Source organism: Pseudophryne corroboree, chromosome 4 (genome assembly GCF_028390025.1).
Source record: "Pseudophryne corroboree isolate aPseCor3 chromosome 4, aPseCor3.hap2, whole genome shotgun sequence".
In the NCBI taxonomy this organism is placed as follows: Eukaryota; Metazoa; Chordata; class Amphibia; order Anura; family Myobatrachidae; genus Pseudophryne; species Pseudophryne corroboree.
In genome coordinates this window covers 279,042,609-279,069,229 of record NC_086447.1, presented here as the reverse complement: position 1 = coordinate 279,069,229, position 26,621 = coordinate 279,042,609, and the positions used below count along the sequence as shown (strand labels likewise).

General features: G+C 44.6%; 1 protein-coding gene across 1 annotated transcript in view; it reads left to right on the top strand.

The window, feature by feature from the left end:
- PPM1L (protein phosphatase, Mg2+/Mn2+ dependent 1L) overlaps positions 1-26,621 on the top strand; it is a 407,817-nt gene that overhangs the window by 235,060 nt on the left and 146,136 nt on the right. The window contains exon 2 of the mRNA XM_063916170.1: positions 14,196-14,370. Coding sequence (XP_063772240.1) covers positions 14,196-14,370 — 175 coding nt within the window. The remainder of the gene's footprint in view (positions 1-14,195; positions 14,371-26,621) is intronic.

The window sequence follows — 26,621 nt, the reverse complement described above, 5'->3', positions numbered from 1 at the left end:
CTGGGAGGTCACATGATCTCCCAGTGCCACCCTTCATACACTGTGAATGAGAGCCATGTCGCATCGACACGGTTTCCGTTCACACTACACAGCTTACCGGGTTGAACACGTGTTCAACCCGGAAAGCTACCCGGGTAGGATTCCCGGATCAATTGATCCGGGAATTTGCAGGGGGGGGGGGGGGGGGCATTTCCACTAGGAAAAAACACGGATAAATGCGCGCCCCCGCGCATTTACCCTTGTTTTTAGAGCTAGTGGAAAAGGGGTACAGCAGCAGGTAAGCCTTCTGTGTGGAGGCATTTCACACTGTAAGATATATGGTGCATCCCCAGCTCTTGGCTGTTCCCTCAGGAATGAACAACCCAGTGTGGGTGAGAGAGGCAGATACTGCATAACCCCCTCACAGCTGCGGCCCCCACCCTTTCCTTAACTCTCTCAATGCTGTGTACCCGGGCAGTGAGAAACCAGATTTACTTTTGTTTCACTTTCAACAGCTGTCTTTCTTCTGAGTTTCAAGAGGCCAGGTTTCTTAACCTGTGATGTTCCTCCTAACTATAGTTTATAGCTTCTTAAATAAGTCTAAAACTAAACTAACCTCTGACTCTCCACTATACATCAGTGTCCTCTCTTCCCATATCTATGTAGCTATGGGTTCACTTAGAGGACAGGCTGACAACCATGTTGTGTCACAGACTCCATTACAATATACACGTAGACATCACATGCAAGTCTTATATCGCTGGATGCAAACGAATGTCCCATTTGCCACAACCCGCTATATTGCCAGGCTGACACGGGTCACTGTGCGATGTGAAAGGGGCCATGGAGAATTTCCGGGTCGCCTGACCCGGTAATTCAACCCGGGTTGTAAGAAGGGTTATTCCTGGGTTGAATACTGGGTCAGTGGCAGTGTGAATGGGTTACCCGGGTCGATGCGCCCTGGGACCCATTCACTAAATAGGTCAGGAAGCCTGTTGATAGGGTCCAATGCCGGATCCCACTCGGGAAGGACCCGTTTCCAATTTCCGGGTGGGATCTGGCATTGGAGATGTGAAAAGGGTAATACTGTCCAAGTAGTTACAATAAAGTGGACTCAGGGGCGGATCTAGGCACCAATAGTGAGGCTGGGCAGGTTCCTCTGGCTTAATGTAGTGGCCACAGGGAAGCGAGCTGGTCCAGAAACGTTGAAACGGAACTGGCGTACCTTGCTCCCTGCTTAGGATGCCTCATTCTAAATCTACCCCTCGATCTACTGGTCCCTTTGAGGAATTATCTCAGGCGTGGGAAATGTGATAGCCAGCTTTGTGATTGGAAGATGAGTATAGTCATCCAGTCAGGAGCTGGTTAATTTACTAAAGATTCATGTACCAGGACTGCTGGACGGATTGAGCAAATAGATGGTTCCCTGCAGATGGTAGTGCTAGTATAAGTGAAGGCAGGGTTTAACAAATACAGTGAAAGATAATCCCCTTTGATATTAGTGTAAGCTACAATGCTACTGCTTTGTAAATGTAATAAATCTAACTCATTTTGGTGATCTGTATAATCAATGGCTAGGCAAGGTATCCATAAGGAAACCCTGGTCTCTATAATGTGCTTACTGTCATTTTCGTATTTGTATTGTATTTGAGTCCAGTTGTCGTTGAAGTCTGGAAAGATACCATAGTATGCACTCATTAGAAGGGGTCTTCTGTACAGTATATTGGTGTACCACATAGCTCTGTAACATCTGTTTATGAGGATATTGCATCACATTTTGTTGATGCCTTTGTATAAAAATGTAATAAAAAATAGATTCCAGTAGGACAGGTGGGATAGGAAAGTCCCCTGGTACACAGGACATTGTCTAACAGGAATTGCCTAGATTTTATTTTATTCTGCGTTCATAAAAGTTTACATTACAATTTCATGTACTCATTTGGTTAAAATTTCTAGCTAACATTGGCAGAGCAGTAGGAAAAGCCAGAGATGCAGATGCTACCGGGCCCAATATCCTGGGGGTGCAGCTGGAAGCCCAATGTGCTGCACAGGTGTTAGCTGCTTGTAACATCACCATGTCGAAGTCGGAAAATAGTATGGTACACACATCACGTACAAACACCACACAGATGGCCTCCGTGCGCGTACTTGTTCTGCCGTGCGTGCGCATATTCGCAAGTTGCATATGACTGCTCACGCGGTAGTGCGTATTAGCGCGTTGTATGAGTAATTACGGTAGCATTGGTACTCGCATGGAAAAGACATAAAGACATATCTCATATTTAATCCACATAGTGCACAATGAACACATAGCCCACATGCACCACACCAGCAAGTTATACTTGTTTAAAAGGTACAATAACAAAGGGATTCACCTTTACAGGATATGAGGGGACAGCATTAGGTTAGGAGGTGGTGTTTGGTATCTAGCTGTAGGGTATTTTAAGGGCAACATTCCGGTAGCAGTTTGCAGAAGATAGCACGCTCCTTTGCATAATTATGCGCAGGAACCGAATATTACTATTATACTGTATTTACTGTACTCTGATAGTCGGAGGGAACCCAGTGGAGACCAACTGCAAGTGCACCTGGACCAGGCATCGCCCACCAATTCAAACTAACCTATGACCCCTCCTGTACTGTAAATGACCAGCCCTTTGACCTATAGGTGAAGAGATTACAGTTTCTATTGTATTATGTTTTAGCCAAATGTATAAAAAGCCAAGCTGCCTGGCCGGTCTCTCTGAAGGTCATCTTGCTTGATTGACTGAGTACCGGGTCCGTGTGGCGCTGGCGAAACAAACGTATGTACCATTGATTGTAGCCTCTTTTCTCTTATTGTGATTGTATTGTTATTGTAACCCCATTTTTGCAATTATATGTTGGTGGGTCGGATCCAAGCATTTTAAATACAATTGGTGTTGTGTCTCTTTCCTGCTAAGGTTTAAAGTGTATTTCAGCCACACGTGTAGCTGCATTGTGCTTTCAGCATGTTGGTGTGTGTGTACGCTATGTTAGTAAAAAGTACGTATGTTAAAGATTACAACCAGCAGCCACAGCTGCTCGAATTTCAGTGTAAAAGGTATTGCTTTTTCTGTCCTGTATGTTAATCAACATTAACAACCATCCATTTGGCTGTGGAAGCATGAGCTGAGCCTGATTTACAGTTGCCGGGGTATATGTTTTTTAGAGGTGCCCCAGAAAGCATGTTGTGTATGTGTATGTGTGGGGCACTATCCGATTTTGCGCCAAGGGGTCTTTTACTATCCCATCATTTGGTATCTTTCTGGAATAAATGTTTGCATTCCGTTTGTGTTTGCACCAGATATAACAGCTGCATACAAGATCAACTTTTTCATTTTTGTTTTCACATTTTACTGTTCAAAACAGTTTTATATGATTTGAAACATTTTAATTATCAATTGGGCATTTAAGACACGATTTACAATTTTCTCTCCCACCTCAGACTGCTGCCGATATCCCCCAAGCACTACAAGTGCAATCCATTGTGCATGCATCATACTGCAAATCTGAACATCCTGTTCTATGTAGCCAGATTGCTTAAGAAAGGATTAATTTAGATAGTTAAAACTGGACAATGCTTATACAATAGTTTTAATGTGTCTGTAAACTCACTTTTGCATGTGTGCAGTTGTGCACTAAATACTTGGAGATTTGCAATGCTTTAATCATGTAGCCAGCCCTTTGTGGACATACATATTTATGAGAATATTTCTGTAACATTTACAAATTAGCCTGTCAGTAAATATGCAGGTATGTCTTTAGGAAATGAGGGTTAGTGTATGCATATGCAGTCATAATGCTTATAGACAGACATCTCTAGTAGGCTTTAATGCTGTATAAATTACAGCTGTGGCGTTTTGGTGCTGCTTTGGCTATGTTTGTAATAAATATTTGTGAAACAATTGTTTTTTGATCTTTGTATAATACACACACGTCTTCAAGTAATTATCAAACATGGATTATTTTAGTATAGTACAGAAAATGAATGGCAACACGGTTATCGTAGTTTTAAATGCAGTACAACTCTTTTATGTAACAGGCTTAAGTGTCACTCTAGCAGTTGTGCTATATCCATACTGACAGTGACATCTCCCTTCAACTGAAGGAGAAACACTGATGAAACACTGGAAGAAAAGATCCGTACTGCCTCCCTACTGACACCTGCAGGAGAAGATGGTTCCGCTGGGATAGAACCAACTCCTGCAGGAGGATGAGGTCCCGTACCTTGGGCCTGATTCAGGTTAATATGTAAACCCAATGGTTTACGTACTAACCCAATGGTGAGACACTGTGCAGGAACCGTTCTGCGCATGTGCAGTCTTGAGTGATCGCTCGCAGTCCCCACTTAGCCATAGCATGATTGACTGCGGAGTTTCTTGGGCAGCCATTGAGACAGATCTACAAAACAAGGGGGTGTAGTTCCCAGTTTGTAGGCGAGGCGAGCCCAGGGTCTGCGTTGTTGGACACAGACTTCCTGGACTATGTAGAGAGTCCCAATGGCTAGTCTGAATATGATTCGGTTTACACAGATGGCAGTGTTCTGCAACCATCGCTTCCCTGCGGCTTTGCAATACCCTACATATCAGAAAAAGGCCCCTTAGCCACCGTTTGTTTTCTCAATGCAAAGACCAGTGATCATCCAATTTTATTTGCAGGCACACACAGAGCTGTAATTTTATATTTTTAGACCCTCTGAAGGACAAGTGACACCCTCTATCCCCACCATGTATCTCTTTGCCAACAACACAACCCCATTGTAGCCATAGTAAAGTGACAGCGTTGCTTAGGCAGTAATATAGCTTTAAGAGGAAAACTGCATGAGAAGTATGGCCTGTCCCTAAGGAGAACACAGCTGGCATCTGATTCAGGCTGGGCTACAGTTCATTTGTGACCTGCGCTATTTAAAAATTAGTGGAAGGATTGCTAATGATTCCTAGGCCAGTACACAAGTCAGATTTCCCCAGAGATGTGTGCTGGGCAATCTAGCACAGAACGCTCAGCACACATCTCTCCCCCCGCTCAGCACTCAGCACGATGTGTGCTGAGCGGAAGGGGGGGAGGGGGGCTTGACAAGTGGGGTGCTCATTTCACCCAGCAGTGAAATGAATGGCCTAACTAGATTGTGCCTGCATGGCCAATCTAGTACCGGCGATAGCGACGCGCAGGGACGCACATCACTATTGTTGTGGGGCATTCACACAGAGAGATCCGTGCATAACGTCTAAGCAATCTAGTCAGATTACTTAGGACTTAAGCACGGATCTCTCCGTGTGTACTCCCCTTATGACTGTCTGTTATTACCCAGTTTTATTTTATCACTGTTGTTTCTCATTGTAAAGCGAGACAGAATTTGCTGCACTATATAAGAAACTGTTAATAAATAATGATTTCTGGTTCATTTCATACAAAAAAAGGTATAAATGGCAGGATGGTCCTAGTTAGTAGTAATCTTAAAAACAGCTTTGAAAATGGCAAAGCATTTAAATTCTTTTCTCTTCTTAAATGTCTGGCATAATATGGATCAAGATCTTTAGAAGAGCTCCCTGGCTAAAATATTATTCCCCAGACAAACACAGAATTCGGAGTTTCCATATGATGCTTTTTATTGATCTAGGGAAGATCACACATTTGTACAACTCATAAAAGCATATGAAGCCTAGACAAGGTTATTGATGTCGTGTCTGAACTGTAGCTCTTTGTGTAGAATTGCTTATAAAATATTCTGTTAATAATATGATACATGATTAGATTAATCATTAAAATTAGAATTTATTTGCCAAGAGTGGGTTGTAATTGTAGTTGACTGGTCATGTCCCAGCTTTCGGATATTAAATATTGCTTGAAACCAAAGTCATTCTTTCCTTCTTCATGTGAAAAAAAAAGAGTGTAACAGCATCGCTGGTTTCCTGGGAGGCTTCTGACCGAAGAATTACTGCAATGAAAACTCAGATTTTCCCTTTCTCTTCACAACAAGAAAAAAAAAAAACCATGCAAATAATAATTCAACTCAATAGTTGTTTTTTTTCCAGAAGTTGGGAAGAATTGTCTGCTGTATTATTTAGGGTGGAAAATTAGAAATAATGGGAGTTAAAGTTAGAACAGTTCATGTATTCAATACTCACTGACACGTTTTAAAATATCCACAGGTAAAGCTAATTATTTCACATGGGATTTTGTGAGGAGACCTGGGAAACATGCACTGTTAGGGTCCTGAGGACTGGGTTTGAGAACCTGTAAGTTAGAAGCAGGGCATAGGTAGATGAAGAAAGAACACTTTACATGATTTTGGGGAAGGGATCTCTGCATCAAGAAAGCTTAATTCTGTTGCTCATTAAAAATAATCTGCTGTAGACTGTTTAAATGTACATCTGTAGTTACAAGAAGATGGGCCTGCAGCGTGGATAAACAAGACAATGGGTCTGCAGTGTGGATAAAGAAGGCGATGGGACAAGACAAGGGGCCTGCAACCTGGATCAACAAGAAGATGGGGCCTACAGCTTGGATAAATTAGAAGATGGGCCTGCAGCGTGGATAAACAAGAAGATGGGCCTGCAGCGTGGATAAACAAGAAGATGGGCCTGCAGCCCGAATAAACAAGAAGATGGTCCTGCAGCCCGGATAAACAAGACGATGGGACAAGACAATGGGCCCGCTCCGCTGCCTGGATAAACAAGATGATGGATAAGCAGCCTGGATAAACAAGATGAAGGGCCTGCAGCCTGGATAAACAAGAAGATGGGCCTGCAGCCTGGATAAAGAAGAAGATGGGCCTGCAGCCTGGATAAAGAAGGAGATAGGCCTGCAGCCTGGATAAAGAAGATGATGGGCCTGCAGCCTGGATAAAGAAAATGATGGGCCTGCAGCCTGGATAAAGAAGAAGATGGGCCTGCAGCCTGGATAAAGAAGAAAATGGGCCTGCAGCCTGGATAAAGAAGATGGGCCTGCAGACTTGATAAACAAGATGATGGGCCTGCAGCCTGGATAAAGAAGAAGATGGGCCTGCAGACTGGATAAACAAGATGATGGGCCTGCAGCCTGGATAAAGAAGAAGATGGGCCTGCAGTCAGCATAAACAAGATGATGGGCCTGCTGCCTGGATAAAGAAGAAGATGGGCCTGCAGCCTGGATAAAGAAGAAGATGGGCCTGCAGCCTGGATAAAGAAGAAGAAGATGGGCCTGCAGCCTGGATAAAGAAGAAGATGGGCCTGCAGCCTAGATAAAGAAGAAGATGGGCATGCAGCCTGGATAAAGAAGAAGATGGACCTCCAGCCTGGATAAAGAAGAAGGGCCTGCAGCCTGCCTGGATAAAACAAGATGATGGGCCTGCAGCCTGGATAAAGAAGAAGGGCCTGCAGCCTGCCTGGATAAAACAAGATGATGGGCCTGCAGCCTGGATAAAGAAGAAGATGGGCATGCAGCCTGGATAAAGAAGAAGATGGACCTGCAGCCTGGATAAAGAAGAAAATGGGCCTGCAGCCTGGATAAAGAAGAAGATGGGCCTGCAGACTGGATAAACAAGATGATGGGCCTGCAGCCTGGATAAAGAAGAAGATGGGCCTGCAGCCAGCATAAACAAGATGATGGGCCTACTGCCTGGATAAAGAAGAAGATGGGCCTGCAGCCTGGATTAAGAAGAAGATGGGCCTGCAGCCTGGATAAAGAAGAAGATGGGCCTGCAGCCTGTATAAACCATAAGTTGGACATCCTAAGTGTGAATGCCTTGTTCCTGTTCTCTTACACTAATTTAGCCACAAGTGGAGATTTGGGTGACTTCCATGCTACTCTGAATAGCCCACAGATCAGCAGAGATGCAGATTTTTGCCTTGGCCGCCCTCGGACACATGCGCAGAAGTTAAAATAGCAGATGTGTCCATTTGGAGGCATGCAGGCTCAATCTAGCGGGTCGCTCACTTCAGCGCTGGGTGAAGTGAGCGACTCCCCCCCCCCCCCCCCCCCCGCCCGTCGTCGCCCCCCCCTCGCTCTGCACATCACGCTGAGCGGGGGGGGGGAGATGTGTGCTGAGCAGTCTGTGTTAAGATCGCTCAGCGCCCATCTCTCCCGTTAGACCATTGTATTCTGAAGTTAGCTCTGTTGTCTGAGCTGTCCCTATAAGCAGTGTAATGCATGGGTGCAGGTAGAAACTGTGCTCTGGGCAGTACCAAAATGGTTACATTTCCATCCAGTTAGGATAACATTCCTTTGTGTGGGCTATTTTGATGGGATTTGTAACATTTTGAAGAGCAAAAACTTTCATAGTCAGAACTACAGCACGAACCTCAAGTTAGCATTAGATAAATGTATAACATCATTGGTCAAACAATTATAAGTAATTAGTCAAGGTCAAAGCTTATAGCTAATGCTTAAAGTTTACTAATGTGAAGATGCGAATAGAGAATTGTTGAAGACCAAGGGCCTGGTTGAGAGGCGTACGCTGTGTTGATATGAGTGCTGTTGGCCAATGGTTTAAGTACCATGTATGCATTCCGATGGATACCGCACAGAGATGCAGCAAGTTGAATGCAGGCAGTGTGGACTTTAGTGGGAGTTTCTGGGCAGTAACAGGGGCGTGTCTCCGCTCACACAGGAGGCTGTATCCAGACAAAGGGGCAGATGTATTTGTGCCTGGAGTAGTGATAAAGTCGAAGGTGATAATGCACCAACCAATCAGCTCAATTGTCAAGTTACAGGTCAGGTTTGAAAAATGGCCGTTAGGAGCTGACTGGTGTGTTTTACCTTCCACTTTATCATTACTCTGGGGTTAATTCATCTGCCCCACAGAATCTGCACATGCCATAGGGTTACTGCGTCATGTGGTATGACTAAAGGCGCACCAAGAAGGATTTCCACAGGAGCAAGGTGCTGTAAGTGGGCGTCTCAGTTTAGAATAAATTGGTCGCAGCATTACCATAAGATGTGACTGCAGTATAAGACCCAGACACTTATGCGTGCAACTTAGGCACCATGGCTCCATATCAGAACGGGAGGCAAAACAACATTTCTTCTCTATCCGATTAGAACTTTGATAACAAAACATTGTTCTCTATTCTTTTTCGGGGTTGTGATAAATGCTTCTAAGATTTAGTAAAAAGAAAAAATAGATTGTAGATGGTTAGATAGTAAATTACACTCTTGTAGAGGTCAGAAATGTCTAATTGAGCTCTAAATAAACATACAGAAGCGCAGGAGGATTACCTTACCTCAACAACATGTGCTCTGATCACTGATATATATATATTGTAGAGAATTATTATCTTTAGAGTATCTTGTATAGGACTTCTGTTGCAGTTAGTGTCAGGGTGGTTGGGCACTGTCCCAAGTTTTAAAGTTTTGGGGGTCTATTTACCATTGGTGGGAGCATTAGTAAACCTTACTTCTATGCAGAAGCTGTCTCCCCCTTCACCCAATGCCAAGTATACCCAGCTGCGGAGATGGTAATATGTACTGGCAGAAAACAAAGATTGGTATGACAGTGTGGTAAACTGTGAAAATACACAGATCGCTAGAGAAATCCGTAATTTATCTGCTGTATCACTGTTAAATAGGAGGCAGCAGTGATAACCCCTTCACTGGCAATAAAGCTGTAGAAAGGGATTATCATTGCTTTATAAACGGACCAACCCTATTTGTCAATCTATGGCAATAGGGCTGATCACTGCTATGATTTATCAATAAAATCCTACTGAGTTTGCTGAGCGCTACTCCTGTGTCTCACCTATACTGGAAGTTACCACCTCACAGGCTCATGTTCAGGCCCATGTTTAAGCGAATAACGGCACGTGGGCAAAACCATGTTCCAGTGCAGTTGGGACAGATTTAAAATGTTCTGGGAGATTTTGATTTGGGAGGGGTGTGTCCAAACTTACATCTAAACTGCAGTTTAAAAATAAAGCTGACCTGTGAGCTACATGCAGAAGCAGAAAGTATTTACCCTGCATGCAAAAATAATATATGTATTTGATCCATTTGCATTGCAACATTGGGCCTAATTCAGACCTGATCGCAGCAGCAAATTTGTTAGCAGATGGGCAAAACCATGGGGGTAATTCTGAGTTTATCGCAGCAGCAAGTTTGTTAGCAATTGGGCAAAACCATGGCCCTCATTCCGAGTTGTTCGCTCGCTAGCTGCTTTTAGCAGCATTGCACACGCTAAGCCGCTGCCTACTGGGAGTGTATCTTAGCTTAGCAGAATTGCGAACGAAAGATTCGCATAATTGCAAATAGAAATTTCTTTGCAGTTTCTGAGTAGCTCGGGACTTACTCTGCCACTGCGATCAGTTCAGTCAGTTTCGCTCCTGGTTTGACGTCACAAACACACCCAGCGTTCGCCCAGACACTCCCCCGTTTCTCCAGCCACTCCCGCGTTTTTCCCAGAAACGGCAGCGTTTTTCCGCACACACCCATAAAACGGCCAGTTTCCGCCCAGAAACACCCACTTCCTGTCAATCACACTCCGATCACCAGAACGATGAAAAATCCTCGTTATGCCGTGAGTAAAATACCTAACTTTTGTGTAAAATAACTAAGCGCATGCGCTCTGCGAACCTTGCGCATGCGCAGTAAGCGACTAATCGCAATATAGCGAAACTCGGCAATGAGCGAACAACTCGGAATGAGGGCCCATGTGCACTGCAGGTGTGACAGATATAACATTTGCAGAGAGAGTTAGATTTGGGTGGGTTATTTTGTTTCTGTGCAGGGTAAATACTGGCTGCTTTATTTTTACACTGCAATTTAGATTTCAGTTTGAATGCACCCCACCCAAATTTAACTCTCTCTGCACATGTTATATCTGCCCCTCCTGCAGTGCACATGGTTTTGCCCAACTGCTAAAAAAATTCCTGCTGCGATCAACTTGGAATTACACCCCATGTGCACTGCAGGGGGGGCAGATACAACATGTGCAGAGAGAGTTATGCGCCCTACACACTGGGCGATAACACTGCAAGATACCGTTCATATCTGTCAGTGTGGAGGCACTAGCGATGCACGATGCGCGGCCCCGCGCTCGTTCATCGTTGGTGCCCTGTCGCCTGTGCATGCAGGCCATTAGATTTGGGTGGGTTATATTGTTTCTGTGCATGGTAAATACTGTCTGCTTTATTTTTACACTGCAATTTAGATTGCAGTTTTAACACACCCCACCCAATCTGCACGTTATATCTGCCCCCCCTGCAGTGCACATGGTTTTGCCAATCTGCTAACAAATTTGCTGCTGCATCAGGTCTGAATTAGGCCCATGGGCCCTCATTCCGAGTCGTTCGCTCGGTAATTTTCATCGCATCGCAGTGAAATTCCGCTTAGTACGCATGCGCAATATTCGCACTGCGACTGCGCCAAGTAATTTAACAATGAAGATAGTATTTTTACTCACGGCTTTTTCTTCGCTCCGGCGATCGTAGTGTGATTGACAGGAAATGGGTGTTACTGGGCGGAAACACGGCGTTTTATGGGCGTGTGGATAAAAACGCTACCGTTTCCGGAAAAAACGCAGGAGTGTCCGGAGAAACGGAGGAGTGTCTGGGCGAACGCTGGGTGTGTTTGTGACGTCAAACCAGGAACGACAAGCACTGAACTGATCGCAGATGCCGAGTAAGTCTGAAGCTACTCTGAAACTGCTAAGTAGTTTGTAATCGCAATATTGCGAATACATCGTTCGCAATTTTAAGAAGCTAAGATTCACTCCCAGTAGGCGGCGGCTTAGCGTGTGTAACTCTGCTAAAATCGCCTTGCGAGCGATCAACTCGGAATGAGGGCCATGGTTTGTTCAGTTGCACAGGCACTTGCTGTTTTTTGCTTTACTCCAACCTCCGAATCAGGCAGTATCATTCAGTTAGACACAGGATTTGAACTACTTTATATGATTTGCAGTTGGATGTCAGCCATTGTTACAAGGGGATCAGTACGAGATCCCAGCGGTCAGGATCCCGGCAGTCAGGAGACCGACGCCGGGAGCCCGGCGGCGAGCTCAGCGTGTCCTCTCGCGGGCTCGCTGCGCTCACCACGCTTAGGGCCTGGTGGTGACCTTCGGGTGTGGTGGTCAGAACTCCAAACGCTGGTATTTCAGCTGGTGTCGGGATTCCGGCGCCGGTATCCTGAACGCCGGGATCCCGACAGGCGGTCAATTGACTGCCTCCCGTTACAAGACATACTGCAGGAATGGAATGAAAAATACTGTAGACGTAGCTAAATATCAGCAAATACTAGAAGTCTGTAGTGAAAAAGCTGAGAAGAGGTTTGGTATTTTGGACACCTTTTTTTTATCTTCAGAACTACTTAAAATCGGAAAAGAAAGATAAAGGGTTTAGAGCGACCTTTAAACAGTCCACAGATTTAATGCTACAGATAATTGGTTGGGGATATGCAGTGCTTGTAAATAGACCTGTGCTTGAGATATTTCACTTCAGCCTATATGACTAGGAAATAAAACTAGTATATAACACTGCCTGCAAAGAATTGTGAGAAGCTGCCACATAAGATGTACAAAATTACACATAAGCTGCCAAAAATGACTAAATAAGAGGTTGCTTGATCTTTTGTAATTAATATCCATAGTTGCCAATGGTCCTTAGTGTTCCGGGTTATCGCCACGTGTTATAGATTTGCATTCCTCCCAATCAAAGGCATAAGTTCATACCCGCCCTGGATCACATGTACTACCACCACCCTATCCCAACAGCACCTAGACACACACACTCTCTTCAGGGCTACCGAGATTTGGAAGGGAGGGGGGGGGGGGGCTGGTACTAATTACCTGGGCCTGGCCTTGTTAGAGGGTTCCTCCTGTGCGGCTGCCTGTGCCCCCTGTACAGCTGTGAGGAGGAGGGGACGTTAGGGTGGGGGAGTGGGCATGTAAGAGGAAGTCTCTCCCTATAGGTGCCGGCTGATGTGGGAGGGGCCCCGCCTCCTGCAGATGACATTCACCCTACACTTTCAGAGAAGGGGAGGGTGAATGTGAAAGGGCACCATGGCACATGCTCCCTGCTTATTCCTGCTCTGAGGTGCATAAAGCAGAGCTTGGAGCAATGGAGGAGGTCATGGTGTCCCCTTCAGGGCTGGCCCCCGGGGGTGTCTGCCTTCCATTGTCTCCTGTAATTGCGCTCCAGTCCTGATTTTTTTTGTGCTGCCGCCCCAATAGCTTGGTCCTGTGATTCAGCCCCTGTCGATTTCACTAGAGAAGCCTGTAGGATGGAAGAGGTTGCTCTGCTGTTTCAGCCGTCTTCAAAACGTTCCTGGAAAGTAGCCAAGTATGATTTAAACAGACAGAAGTCTTTTTGATAAAATTGACATTCTCTGGCACACACTTTTTGAAAAAGCGTAATTTTAAACTTCACATTTTGGGTGACATTGCAAAATTGCTGTGCTCTTTAATTACAGTACATGGATAGATTACTAGCCTGCCTGGCACATGAAATGTATAGTACATTTCAATAATCTTTTGTTAAAATAAATTAAATGGTGATACATAAGTGGGTTGCAGTATAAAGAAGGGAAACTGATCATTCATCTCTAACAAGTCTTTTTTTAAGATTGTGTTTAATCTTTTTATATAAAGAAATATTTTGCTAACTGGTTATATTAAAGAATATCTCCTGGGTGTAAGTTACAGTTACTTTATAAAGTGTATAAAATAGTGGTATTCATTATATTTATTTATTTATTATTACCAGTTATTTATATAGCGCACACATATTCCGCAGCGCTTTACAGAGAATATTTGGCCATTCACATCAGTCCCTGCCCCAGCAGAGCTTACAATCTATATTCCCTACCACATGTACACATACACGCTAGGGTTGATTTTGCTGTGAGCCAATTAACCTACCAGTATATTTTTGGTTTATGGGAAGAAACCCACGAAAGCACGGGGGAATATATGGTGGGATTCAAACCCATGACCTCAGTGCTGTGAGACAGCAGTGCTAACCATTACACCGTCCGTGCTGCCCAGACGGTGCAAAAGTACAAGAACTCTTACCTCAAATCTAATTGGCCACAGTGTCAATCAGCTTATAATATCTGTGCAGTCCTAATAAATAGATTTGTAGTTTTCTACTAGATTTTTTTATTATTATATTCCCGAAGTGATTGTTCATCATGCTAGAGGCTTTACTAAAAATGTTTTGAAAAACACATTCTCAAAAGCTTGAAGTACAGCATTAGACAAATGATTACTTTGTTTGTTTGTTGTGCAGTCAGCAGCGGAATATGTGAAGATCCATCTGCCCGAGGTGCTAAAGCAACATCTTCAAGATTTTGAAAAGGATAAAGAGAACAGCGTGCTTTCCTACCAGACCATTCTAGAGCAGCAGATTCTAGCAATAGACCGTGAGATGCTGGAGAAGCTGTCAGGATCCTATGACGAAGCAGGTATGTCTGCATTGTGTAATATCTGAGCCAGTCCCTGTAAGGTGTAATAAACCTCTTCAATACATTTTACATTATGCTACATTGTAGTAGATATTACTAATGGAAGGTAGTTTATTTTATTTATTCATCTATCTTGCAATTAAACATGTAATAAAAATGGCTAATTAGCCTTATAGTGAATACATTAAAACCAATATTGAAACCTTTTTGTAAATGAAGTGAGGAAATACAGGTTCTGAAGATCCTGCTTCTATGGGCTACTGATACAACACCCTTTATAAAATACATTTCCAATAAAATTATTATTTGTTTATATTATTATTATTACTACCAGTTATTTATATAGCGCACACATATGTCGCAGCGCTTTACAGAGAATATTTGGCCATTCACATCAGTCCCTGCTCCAGTGGAACTTACAATCTATATTCCCTAGCACATTTATACGCACACACATTCATATTAGGGTTAATTTAGTCAGAAGCCAATCAACCTATCAGCATATTTTGGGATTGTGGGAGGAAACCGGAGTACCACGCAAGTACGGGGCGAATATACAAACTCCACACAGTTAGGGCCATGTTGGGAATCGAACCCATGACCTCAGTGCTGTGAGGCTGTATTGCTAGCCATTACATCATCCGTATAGCATTACTATATTACATAGCACTGTACAGGTAATATTACAACATGTGCATATTACGTACTGATCAATGTTGTACTTAACAGTAATTTGTATAGCATTGTATGTAGAATGCAATGTTATTCTAATGTCAACACCCTCACCACATATTCACAACTGGTTAGTATAATTGTGTACGGGTGGTCTTCAGTTTGCATACCGACAGCTTTTCTCCCTCTTGGGGGTTCACGACCCCCCTGGAGGGAGAATAGATAGCGTTGCGCGCCACTGTGCCCGCAGCGAGCCCGCAAGGGGCTCATTTGCGCTCAGCCAGCTGTCGGTATGCTGGCGGTCGGGATTCCGGCGCCGGTATGCTGGACGCCGGGAGCCCGACCGCCAGCATAACATACTACACCCTTGTGTACATATCATTAAGATCTAATACATTTTGTTCATTTGGGGCCTTAGCATATTACCTACAATCCCTGACCCTATTGCCAAAGTCAGTAGATCCAAGTAAGGACGCTGTCTCCTAGGTTAGATGGATGTTCTTTCTTACAGCAGCCCAAAAACGCCAGTCAGGGTAATGTAAACATGAATCCTAGCCCGTCTAGGCACTAACTATGTACTAGGTTTTCCTCTCTGTGTGTGAGAAGGAAATACTCTCCAGCTCCCCCAAACAGCAGTTCAACACAGCACTCACTTCGGGCAGTAATGGTGTATCTCTCTGCAAGACATCAGTTTGCTCCCCAGGCAATGAGCAAATTCCTGTCCAGCCTAACAGGCTGTTATTACACCCATGCAGGTGTTAGCACTAATTTAGCCTTCTATTATACCCCTTTCACACCGCAAACCCGAGTCCGACCCAGTATTTTGAATCCAGGTCCGACCCGGGTCGGACACGGGTCAGACCCTTTCACACTACACTTTCAACCCGGGTTATTGCAGTGTTGGCTGTTTTTAACTCAACCCTGGTGAGCAATTCAAACACTATGGATGTCGTTTTAAATTGACTTTTTTTGGCTCAGAAAGATGAGATGTCAGAAGTGGACAAAAGGAGAGGGTGGAGACAGCTCACAGCATTGCAGGAATCGTGGCTGACAGAGCTATGGTTTTATATGCAATTGCATCTTTAACATACCTCCCAACTTTCCCGATTTTCGCAGGACAGTCCCGCTGTCCCACCTGCGGACCGCAGTGTCTCGCGGTGGAGGGGAGGGGGGGGGCAGTTGGGAGGCTCCTCTTACTGCTGCTCTGCTTAGTAGAGCAGCGGTGAATAGACGCTGTGCGCATACGTCTATTCACAGGTGACAGAGGGAGAGGGGGCAAGCCAGCAGCTCAGTGACGGTACAAGGGGGCGTGACTCGCGATCATGGCTCTGCCACGAGTCCATGCCCCTTTCATATAGACCACACACCCTTTTTTGGCGCGTGCAAAGGTCCCTCTTTGTACTTTTAATAAGTTGGGAGGTATGCAGAAAGCTGCCTAGCAATCTCTGCCTGCCCTAATTCTTATTAGCTCTAATTGTTAATGCTTTCTGTTGCTCTCTGTCTTAATGCTCTCCTGTGTAGCAGGGCTCAGGCTGCTGACATCATCAAGGCACACAAAGAACAGCCAATCAGCACTTTTACATGAATGCAGGGTTGAATAACCTGGGTTGGACACTTTAGAGTGCACATTTACTCGGATCCAACCCGTGTGTAACACTGCTTTTATACCGGGTTGAAATGCAAGGTTACTCGACCCAGGATACTCAAAAGCGGTGCTTTTAGACTGCACCTCGGCCCGGGTCGAGCAATATCCCGGGATATATTTGCGGCGTGAAAGGGGTATAAGTCTGTTTTGCAGAAACAGACCTTTTCCTGGGGTTTAAAACTCATAGGACAGAAATCTTTGACATATGTACCTGCCCTCAAACACAGTTCCACTGCTTTTATCACACCAGTCTAAAACCTAATCCCTAACCCAGAGGTTCCCAAACTGTGTGCCGTGGCTCCCTGGGGTGCCTCGGGACACTTGCAGGGGTGCCCTGGGTTGGTGGTCCAGGACCAATTCAAATTATTCATGTTTAGTATAACAGGCAAAACCAGTGCTGGTGGCTGCCAGTCATAAAATATGGGGCCAAACAGAAGCAAATCTCGACCCTCACCACACAACTGACCCTAAGGATGACATATAAACGCGATCTACTTAATGTAATATTTCTTTCTAAATTTCTCAATAAGAAATTTTTGGACTAGGGGTGCCGTGAAATAAATTCTGATATTCTAGGGCGCCGTAATTCAAAAAAGTTTGGAAACCACTGTCCTAACCACTGTACCATATCTACAACCTTAAGTACTATTTGCAGTCCTTAATCTTTAATTCCAGTCCTTAACACTTCATACCGACACCTAACCATGGTCCCTAGTCCCTATTATTATTATTATTAACAGTTTCTTATATAGTGCAGCATAGTCTGTTGCGCTTTACAATTAGAGCAACAGCAGTAAAACAAAACTGGGTAATAACAGAAAGACATAGAGGTAGAATAGCTCTGCTTACAATCTATAGGGAAATAGGCATTGATATGTAAAGACAGGTATTTCCTAGTGCATAATGGTCCACCTGACTACAAAGGTTGTTCATGGGCTACATGATATGGTTACACAGCAATATTGGCAAGGGGTCAGGAGGGGGTGTTGTTAATTAGGTCGACACGAGTTAGGTCGACATACATTGGGTCGACCACGTTTGGTCAACATGATCACTAGGTCGACATGGTCATTAAGTCAACATGGAAAAAGGTCGACATGAATTTTGTGACTTTTTTTGTTTCGTTTTCTTTGAAAAGTGACTGGGAACCCCAATTAGTGCACCGTGTCCCCTCGCATGGCTCTCTTTGCTTGCCATGCTTCGGGCACGGTGCCTCGCTCTGCTACCGCTGCGCTCGGCACAGGTTACCATTCCCAATTGTAGTCAATGTGGATCGTTAAGTATCAAAAAGGTCAAAAAAGGGAAAAAAGTGTGAATTTCTCATGTCGACCTTTTTCCATGTCAAACTAGTACATGTCGACCTAGTGATCATGTCGACCTAACGACCGCCATCCATCAAGAGGATGTAAAAGTGAAGAAAGACAAAATGTGAGGAAATGTGTGGACTGTACAGAGGGCATGTTATTAGATAGAGAAGCATTGTAGGTTATGTGGATGGTTCTGGAATGCGATAAACTTGTCTGAAGAGGTGAGTTTTCAGGAAACGCTTGGAGGTTTGGAGATTAGAGGAAAGTCTTAAAGGTGCATGCACACGGTGCGATGTAACCATATGACTATATAGTCAGAATCCTAAGGAAAGTTAGTGCAAATTGCACCGTGTGTACACAGCTTACGATACCGATGCGCACTCCCGTGGGGTCGGTATCGCAAGAAAAGATAGGCAAGTCAGTCTTGCCTATGGCAAGATTTTTAACACTGCAATTTAGATTTCAGATTGAACACACCACACCCAAATCAGTGTTAAAATAAAGCAGACAGTATTTACCCTGCACAGAAACAAAATAACCCACCCAAATCTAACTCTCTCTGCACGTTATATCTGCCACACCTGCAGTGCACATGGGGGGTAATTCCAAATTGATCGCAGCAGGGATTTTGTTAGCAGTTGGGCAAAACCATGTGCACTGCAGGGGAGGCAGATTTAACATGTGCAGAGAGAGTTAGATTTGGGTGTGGTGTGTTCAATCTGCAATCTAATTTGCAGTGTAAAATAAAGCAGCCAATGTTTACCCTGTACAGAAACAAAATAACCCACCCAAATCTAACTCTCTCTGCACATGTTATATCTGCCTCACCTGCAGTGCACATGGTTTTGCCCAACTGCTAACAAAATTCCTGCTGCGATCAACTTGGAATTACCCCCCATGGTTTTGCCCATTAGCTAACAAATTTGCTGCTGCAATCAGATCTGAATTAGGGCCCTCATTCCGAGTTGTTCGCTCGTTAGTGGTTTTTGCAAAGGAGCGATTTGTCGCAAACTGCGCATGCGCAATGTTCGCAGTGCGTCTGCGCCAAGTAAATTTGCCAAAAAGTTAGGTATTTTACTCACGGCTTAACGAAGAAATTTCTTCGTTCTGGTGATCGTTGTGTGATTGACAGGAAGTGGGTGTTTCTGGGCGGAAACTGGCCGTTTTATGGGTGTGTGCGGAAAAAACGCTGCAGTTTCTGGGAAAAACGCGGGAGTGGCTGGAGAAACGGTGGAGTGTCTGGGCGAATGCTGGGTGTGTTTGTGACGTCAAACCAGGAACGAAACTGACTGAACTGATCGCAGTGGCAGAGTAAGTCCCGAGCTACTCAGAAACTGCAAAGAAATTTCTATTCGCAATTATGCGAATCTTTCGTTCGCAATTCTGCTATGCTAAGATTCACTCCCAGTAGGCGGCGGCTTAGCGTGTGCAAAGCTGCTAAAAGCAGCTAGCGAGCGAACAACTCGGAATGAGGGCCTAGGCCCTAGATAGTGTAGAATCTAGTACATAGTACAAAATTGGCACTTAGTCAAAATCCCACAGTCAAAATCTTAAGTAAAGATAGTCAGTATCGATGGTTCGGGACTTCGGGGAGTTCAGGGAAAATTGCAAAGTCAAAATTGAAGATAGTCAATATCTCACCATGTGTATGCACCTTTATTATGCGCGGAAAGCCATTCCACCGAGTGGATGATCCTAAACCACCTGCAGTGTGTGACTGCAGTCTCTAATGCCTATTACAAACAACATAGAGCTCAAATGAACAGAGCAAAAGCTGTCACCCAAATGCATCTTCCCAACACTAAAACATGCAATATTATGGCAATATAAGCCCCCCTGGCCCACTCCAAAATGTTCACTTTGTGATGTAATCCTGACATTGTAATGTTAGCCTCTCCCTTTTGAAGGTCTGTTATTTGGGCCAACCCCACAGAAATTATTTCATTTGGAAAATATGCCCAAGTGACCTAAAGTCAGAATAAATTTGTGCTCCAAGTAATCTGAGTTCAGTGGTCGCAAAGAGGACATATTGGCTGATTCTGCGGCGGACATGGCTTCGTCTTTTGCCGCTGTCGCATGTGCGTCTTTGTGCCAGTGCCAATACAAAGTCCTTCCCTGGAGTTGATCCGCGAGTATGAATGTGCAAGAAGTGAGACAGCAACTTTACAGCGGGGTACAGATGCCAGCGGCCCATTACTAACCGGGCATACTGGTACTAGCTGTTCTCCAAGTGCTGGGATAGGCTGGCTGGGATCAGTAGTGTAAAGAATAATATTATTTCTGTTTTTCATAATGAGTTCAGTACCAGAACGGGCTCATAGTTCCGGGACTGGTTATTCTTTTGGGTGTATTCTAGGGTTATTCAAGTGTTACATTTTAAAAAATGTAACACTTTAATAATCCTAGAATACACCAAAGTGCTTCGGGACAATATGCCACTCACAGGCAGTTCTATTGATTTTGTGTATTGTGCTGCGATTTTTTTACCGATTTTTATTTATTAAGTCTTTCATATAGGAACATAGAAACATAGAATTTGATGGCAGATAAGAACCACTTGGCCCATCTAGTCTGCCCCTTTTTCTCTTACGTCCTAGAGGATACTGGGGTTCCATTTAGTACCATGGGGTATAGACAGAGCCATGGGCACTTTAAGAATTTGATAGTGTGGGCTGGCTCCTCCCTCTATGCCCCTACTGCCAGACTCAGTTTAGAAAATGTGCCCGGAGGAGCTGGTCACGTTAATGGAAGCTCCTGAAGGGTTTTCTGCATTTATTTTATATATATGTTTGTTATTTTCAGGCAGGGCTGGATGGCACCAGCCTGCCTGCTTCGTGGGACTTGGGGGGGGGGTACGGCCCAACCTCTTGAAGGGTTAATGGTCCCATTCTCCGTTGACAAGACACTGAGCTCCTGAGGGAACTATTCACAAGCCCCACCACGACAAGTGTACATTCCCGCAGCATGACGCCACCCCTAACAGAGCCAGAAGAATGAAGAGTGGTGAGTACTAAGCCGGCGTGCCGGTTAGTGGGGCGCTGGCCATTATGGTGGCATGAGGGTATGGAGATGCATGGCTTCTAACCGGGGCGGAATGCGTCTCCAGACACAGTACACAGCTGTGTCTCAGTACACTGTACACAGTACCCACACTGGCAAAAAACAGCCTTAAAACTGTTTCTCTCCACTTTAAGCACCAGATTACCTCAGCCAGTATAAAAAAAGATACGGCTGATCATAAAATTGATACTACACTCAAATCATTGTACACAGCTGCTGGGGTGGCCCAGAGACCCACTATTGCATGTGCGTGGATTACAAAAGCCATTGCTAAATGGTCAGGTAACCTAATTGAGGGGTTGGATTCCTTGTCTAGGGGGGATATTGTTTTACTCCTGCAGCATATACAGGACTCTGCGAACTTCATGGTGGAAGCCAGTGGACTGCTGATGCTGACTCCAGGAAAGGCATGGAAGGCCTACCATTCACAGGAGAGGCCTTGTTTGAGACGAACTAGACAAATGGATCTCCAAAGCTACTGCAGGTAAGTCTACGTATCTTCCTTCCGCAGCTCCCCCAGCCAGGAAAGCTTATTCAGCTTCAAATTTACAGTCTTTTCGGACAGCCAAGTGTAAGGGAAAATCCACAGGTGCCTCTACGGCCTCCAGAGGCACAAGAGGTAAACCACGCAAACCAGCAACTGCAGGTGCTCAGGAACAGCGCTCAGGCTCTGCTTCCTCAAAGCATTCAGCATGAGGGTGGACCGCGATGCCTGGAGGAATGTCAGGTGGGAGCCCGACTAAAATTCTTCAGGCACCGAGGGTGTTCACCAAAGTGATGGCAGAGATGATGTTTATACTCCACAAGCAGGGAGTGAACATAATTCAGTACCTGGACGATCTTCTGATAAAGGCGCTGTCCAGAGAAAGGTTGCTGGACAGCATTGGTCTCTCAACCAAACTTCTCCAGGATCACGGGTGGATTCTGAACCTTCCGAAATCTCACCTAGAGCCAACACGGAGGCTCCCATTCCTGGGAATGATACTGGACACGGAGTTGCAGAAAGTGTTTCTTCCATTGGAAAAGGCATTAGTAATCCAGTCGATGGTGTGGGATGTCCTGAAGCCTACCCGGAAAATCGGTGCATCTATGCATTCGCCTTCTGGGGAAAATGGTAGCATCTTACGAGGTACTTCAATATGGAAGGTTTCTCACAAGACCCTTCCAGCTCTATCTGTTGGACAAATGGTCCGGATCGCATCTTCACATGCACCAGAGGATCCGTCTGTCTCCAAAAGCCAGGATCTCCCTTCTGTGGTGGCTACAGATTTCTCATCTCGTCAGAGGTTCGGAATTCAGGACTGGATCCTGTTAACCACAGACGCAAGCCTCAGAGGTTGGGGAGCAGTCACCCAGGGGGTGCAGTTTCAAGGAAGATGGTCAAGTCAGGAAGTCATCCTTCCAATCAACATTCTGGAACTCAGGGCCATATACAACACCCTTCTGCAGACCTCTTATCTTCTTCACGATCGGGCCATTCAGGTCCAGTCGGACAATGTGACAGCAGTGACGTACATAAACCGACAGGGCGGATCGAAAAGCAGAGCAGCAATGTCAGAGGTGTCAGGAATTCTCCTCTGGGCAGAAAAAAATGCTGTGGCGTTGTTAGCGGTCTTCATTCCGGAAGTAGACAACTGGGAACCAGACTTCCTCAGCATATACGACCTGCACCCAGGGGAGTGGGGCCTTCACCCGGAAGTGTTCAGGTGCTTGACACGTCGGTGGGGATATCCACAAATCAACATGATGGCCTCTCATCTCAACAAGAAGCTCAAGCGGTATTGTTCCAGGTCGAGAGACCCACAGGCAGTGGCGGTAGATGCTCTAACAACTCCATGGGTCTATCAGATGGTGTACGTGTTTCCTCCTCTTCCTCTGATCCCAAGAATTCTAAAAAGAATAAAAAAGGGAAAAGGTTCAAGCAAACCTGGTATGCGGACCTTCTGTAGATGCTCCTCGAAGATCCGTGGCCTTTACGTCTTTGCGAGGATCTTCTGCAACAGGGCCCGCTCGTCTATCAGGACTTACCGCCGCTACGTTTGACGGCATGGAAGTTGAACGGCTGATTCTAGACGGAAGAGGGATCCCTAACAAAGTTATTCCGACTATGATCCAAGCAAGGAAGGGGGTAACGTCTAAACATTACCACTGTATTTGGAAGAAATACGTCTGTTGGTGTGAGAGCAGAACATATTCTGCATCGGAATTTCATCTGAGACGTTTCCTACGTCTGGGCTCCATAAAAGTCCAAATTTTGGCCTTGTCCATTTTCTTTCAAACACATTTGGCTTCTCTCCTTGAGGTCCAGACGTTTTTGAAAGGTGTTCTACGCATCCAAACTCCCTTTGTGCCTCCCACGGCACCTTTGGATCTCAATTTGGTGCTGCAGTTACTCCAATCGGACTGGTTTGAACCATTACAGGAGGTGGACGTAAAATATCTTACATGGAAGACTGTCACACTGTTAGCCTTGGCTTCAAAAAGACGTGTGTCGGAGCTGGGGGCTTTCTCTCACAAAAGCCCCTATTTAATTTTCCATGAGGACAGAGCTGAACTCAGAACTCGTCAGCAATTTCTTTCTAAAGTGGTGTCTGCGTTTCACATCAACCAACCTATTGTGGTTCTGGTTATCACCGACACCTCTGCTACTTCAAAGTCTTTGGATGTTGTGAGGGCTTTGAAGGTATACATAAAGAGGACAGCTCGTCACAGAAAATCTGACTCGCTGCTCGTTCTCTATGATCCCAATAAAATTGGGTGTCCTGCTTCAAAGCAGACAATTGCACGCTGGATCTTGCTCACTATCCAGCATGCTTATTCCACAGCAGGTTTGCCTGTTCCAAAATCTGTAGAGGCCCACTCTACTAGGTCGGTGGGTTCTTCCTGGGTGGCTGCCCGGGGTGTCTCGGCTTTACAGCTCTGCTGAGCGGCTACTTGGTCTGGTTCGAACACGTTTGCTAAATTCTACAAGTTCGATACTTTGGCCTCTGAGAACCTACAGTTTGGTCAATCAGTTCTGCAGGAATCTCAGTGTTCTCCCACCCGGTTTGGGAGCTTTGGTATATCCCCATGGCACTAAATGGACCCCAGTATCCGCTATGACGTAAGAGAAAATAGGATTTTAATTACCTACCGGTAAATCCTTTTCTCGTAGTCCGTAGAGGATACTGGGCGCCCGCCCGGTGCTTCGTTCTTCCTGTACTGTTACTTAGTTAATTATTGTTGGTTCAGCTGTTGCTGTTCCTGTTTAAAATTGGGTTAGCATAGCTTTCCTCTGTTTGTTTGTGCAGATTCAGAATCTCACCATTATCTTTATCTATCCTTCTCTCAAAGTATGTCCGTCTCCTCGGGCACAGTTTCCTAGACTGAGTCTGGTAGGAGGGGCATAGAGGGAGAAGCCAGCCCACACGATCAAATTCTTAAAGTGCCCATGACTCCTAGTGGACCCGTCTATACCCCATAGTACTAAATGGAACCCCAATATCCTCTACGGACTACGAGAAAAGGATTTACAGGTAGGTAATTAAAATCCTATTTTTTATCCTTTAGGTAATCTCAACCCTTTTTGAACCTTAATTCTTTGTAAGGATATTCATATGCCTATCCCAAGCATGTTTAAATTGCTTTACAGTCTTAGCCTCTACAACCTCTGATGGGAGGCTATTCCACTTATCTACTACCCTTTCTGTGAAGTAATTTTTCCTTAAATTTCCCCTGAACCTGCCTCCCTCCAGTTTCAGTGTATGTCCTCGAGTTCTAATACTTCTCTTCCTTTGAAGAATGTTTCCCCCCTGAACTTTGTGGTATATTTGAAAGTTTCTATCATGCCCCCTCTTTCCCTTCTCTCCTCCAAACTATACATGTTAAGATCTTTTAGCCTTTCCGGGTAAGTTATGATATGTAGGCCATACACCATTTTAGTTGCCCTACTTTGTACACTCTCTAATGTGTTTATATCCTTCTGGAGATATGGTCTCCAGAACTGGACACAGTATTCCAGATGGGGCCGTAACAATGACCTATACAGTGGCATTATTACTTCTTTTTTCCTGCTACTGATTCCTCTCCCTATGCAACCAAGCATCTGACTTGACTATCTCATTGCTTTGTTGCATTGCTTTCCTGCCTTTAAGTCACTTTAAATAGTGACTCCTAAATCCCTTTCCTCCTCAGTAGTTTCCATTATAGTACCCTTGATACTATATTTAGTCTTGGGGTTTTTGAGACCCAAATGCATGATTTTGCATTTTATAGCATTAAACTGTACAGTAGTTGCCACATTCTTGACCATTTCTCAAGCCTACCTAGGTCATCAATCATTTATTTTACCCCTCCCGGTGTATCTACCATGTTGCATATCTTTGTATCATCTGCAAAAAGAAATACTTTCCCTTCAATACCATTTGCAATGTCACCAACAAAGATATTAAAGAGAACTGGTCCAAGTACAGATCCCTGGGGTACTCCACTGGTAACATTTCCCTCCATAGATTGCACTCCATTTACTACAACTGTCCGTTTCCTATCCTGCAACCAGGTTCTAATCCAAGCGCTGCCAACCCCTTTGCGCTATACAATTTGATCAATTTGACAAACACGATTCTTGGTAAATCCGTGATTTGTATTTGTGTCAATGTTTGGTTCGTTTGTGCTTAATGGGGAATTTGGTGCCTTTTGTCGTGTTAGACTTGCGATTTGAGTGCTATTTTGCCTATTGTAAAGCTCAGACTTGCAAAATTACACCGAAATTACAAAGAAAAACACTAAATCACAAAATCACCCGAAATTGATGTTTAAATTGATAACCTGGGGCTATCCAGTTAGCCCTGAATGTAGCCTGCCAGCAGATTTTATCTGGGATTCTTTTTTGGGACCTCAGCAGGCTGTGACAAAAAAATCCCCATTAAGTAGTCTGTAAGATTCTATAGCAGTATCTAATTAGTCCTGATACAATTTTGGCCATTAAAAACAGCTGAAATTGGACCCGCGATCGCATGAAAAAACACATGGGATCGGGGACAGTGTTATCGTGGCTCCAGTGGCTACTTTTCGGATATTGGGGGTAATTCTGAGTTGATCGAAGCAGGAACTTTGTTAGCAGTTGGACAAAACCATGTGCGCTGCAGGGGAGGCAGATATAACATGTGCAGAGTGAGTTAACAGGAGCAAAAAACGAGCTGTAATTGAATAGCCCAAAGCTAAAAGTGCGAAAAGCCCCGTTTTTCACACCTGTTACATTTTCAGGGCTAATTGAATACCCCTGTGTTTTAGATAAATAAGGTTTATGGAAAACTTAGGGACCCTAATACTTTCTAACCTGTGCCCTGTTGCCTATACACACTGTCAGTAACTACTGTATGTTTGAGCTGTACTGTATGTGATTCAAGAGAATGAAAATTTGTTCTTCATCCATTGATGTTGCTAGTTCTTACTTACAGTGTTTTCATCCAACAGTCACACATGCGACTGTCAGCCGTGGACACAAAATCAGTTATCTATAGAATGTTGCTTTAAGAAGAATCCAAGTACCTGCAAATGTCTACAGTATCTTGAATAATGTTAGTGAT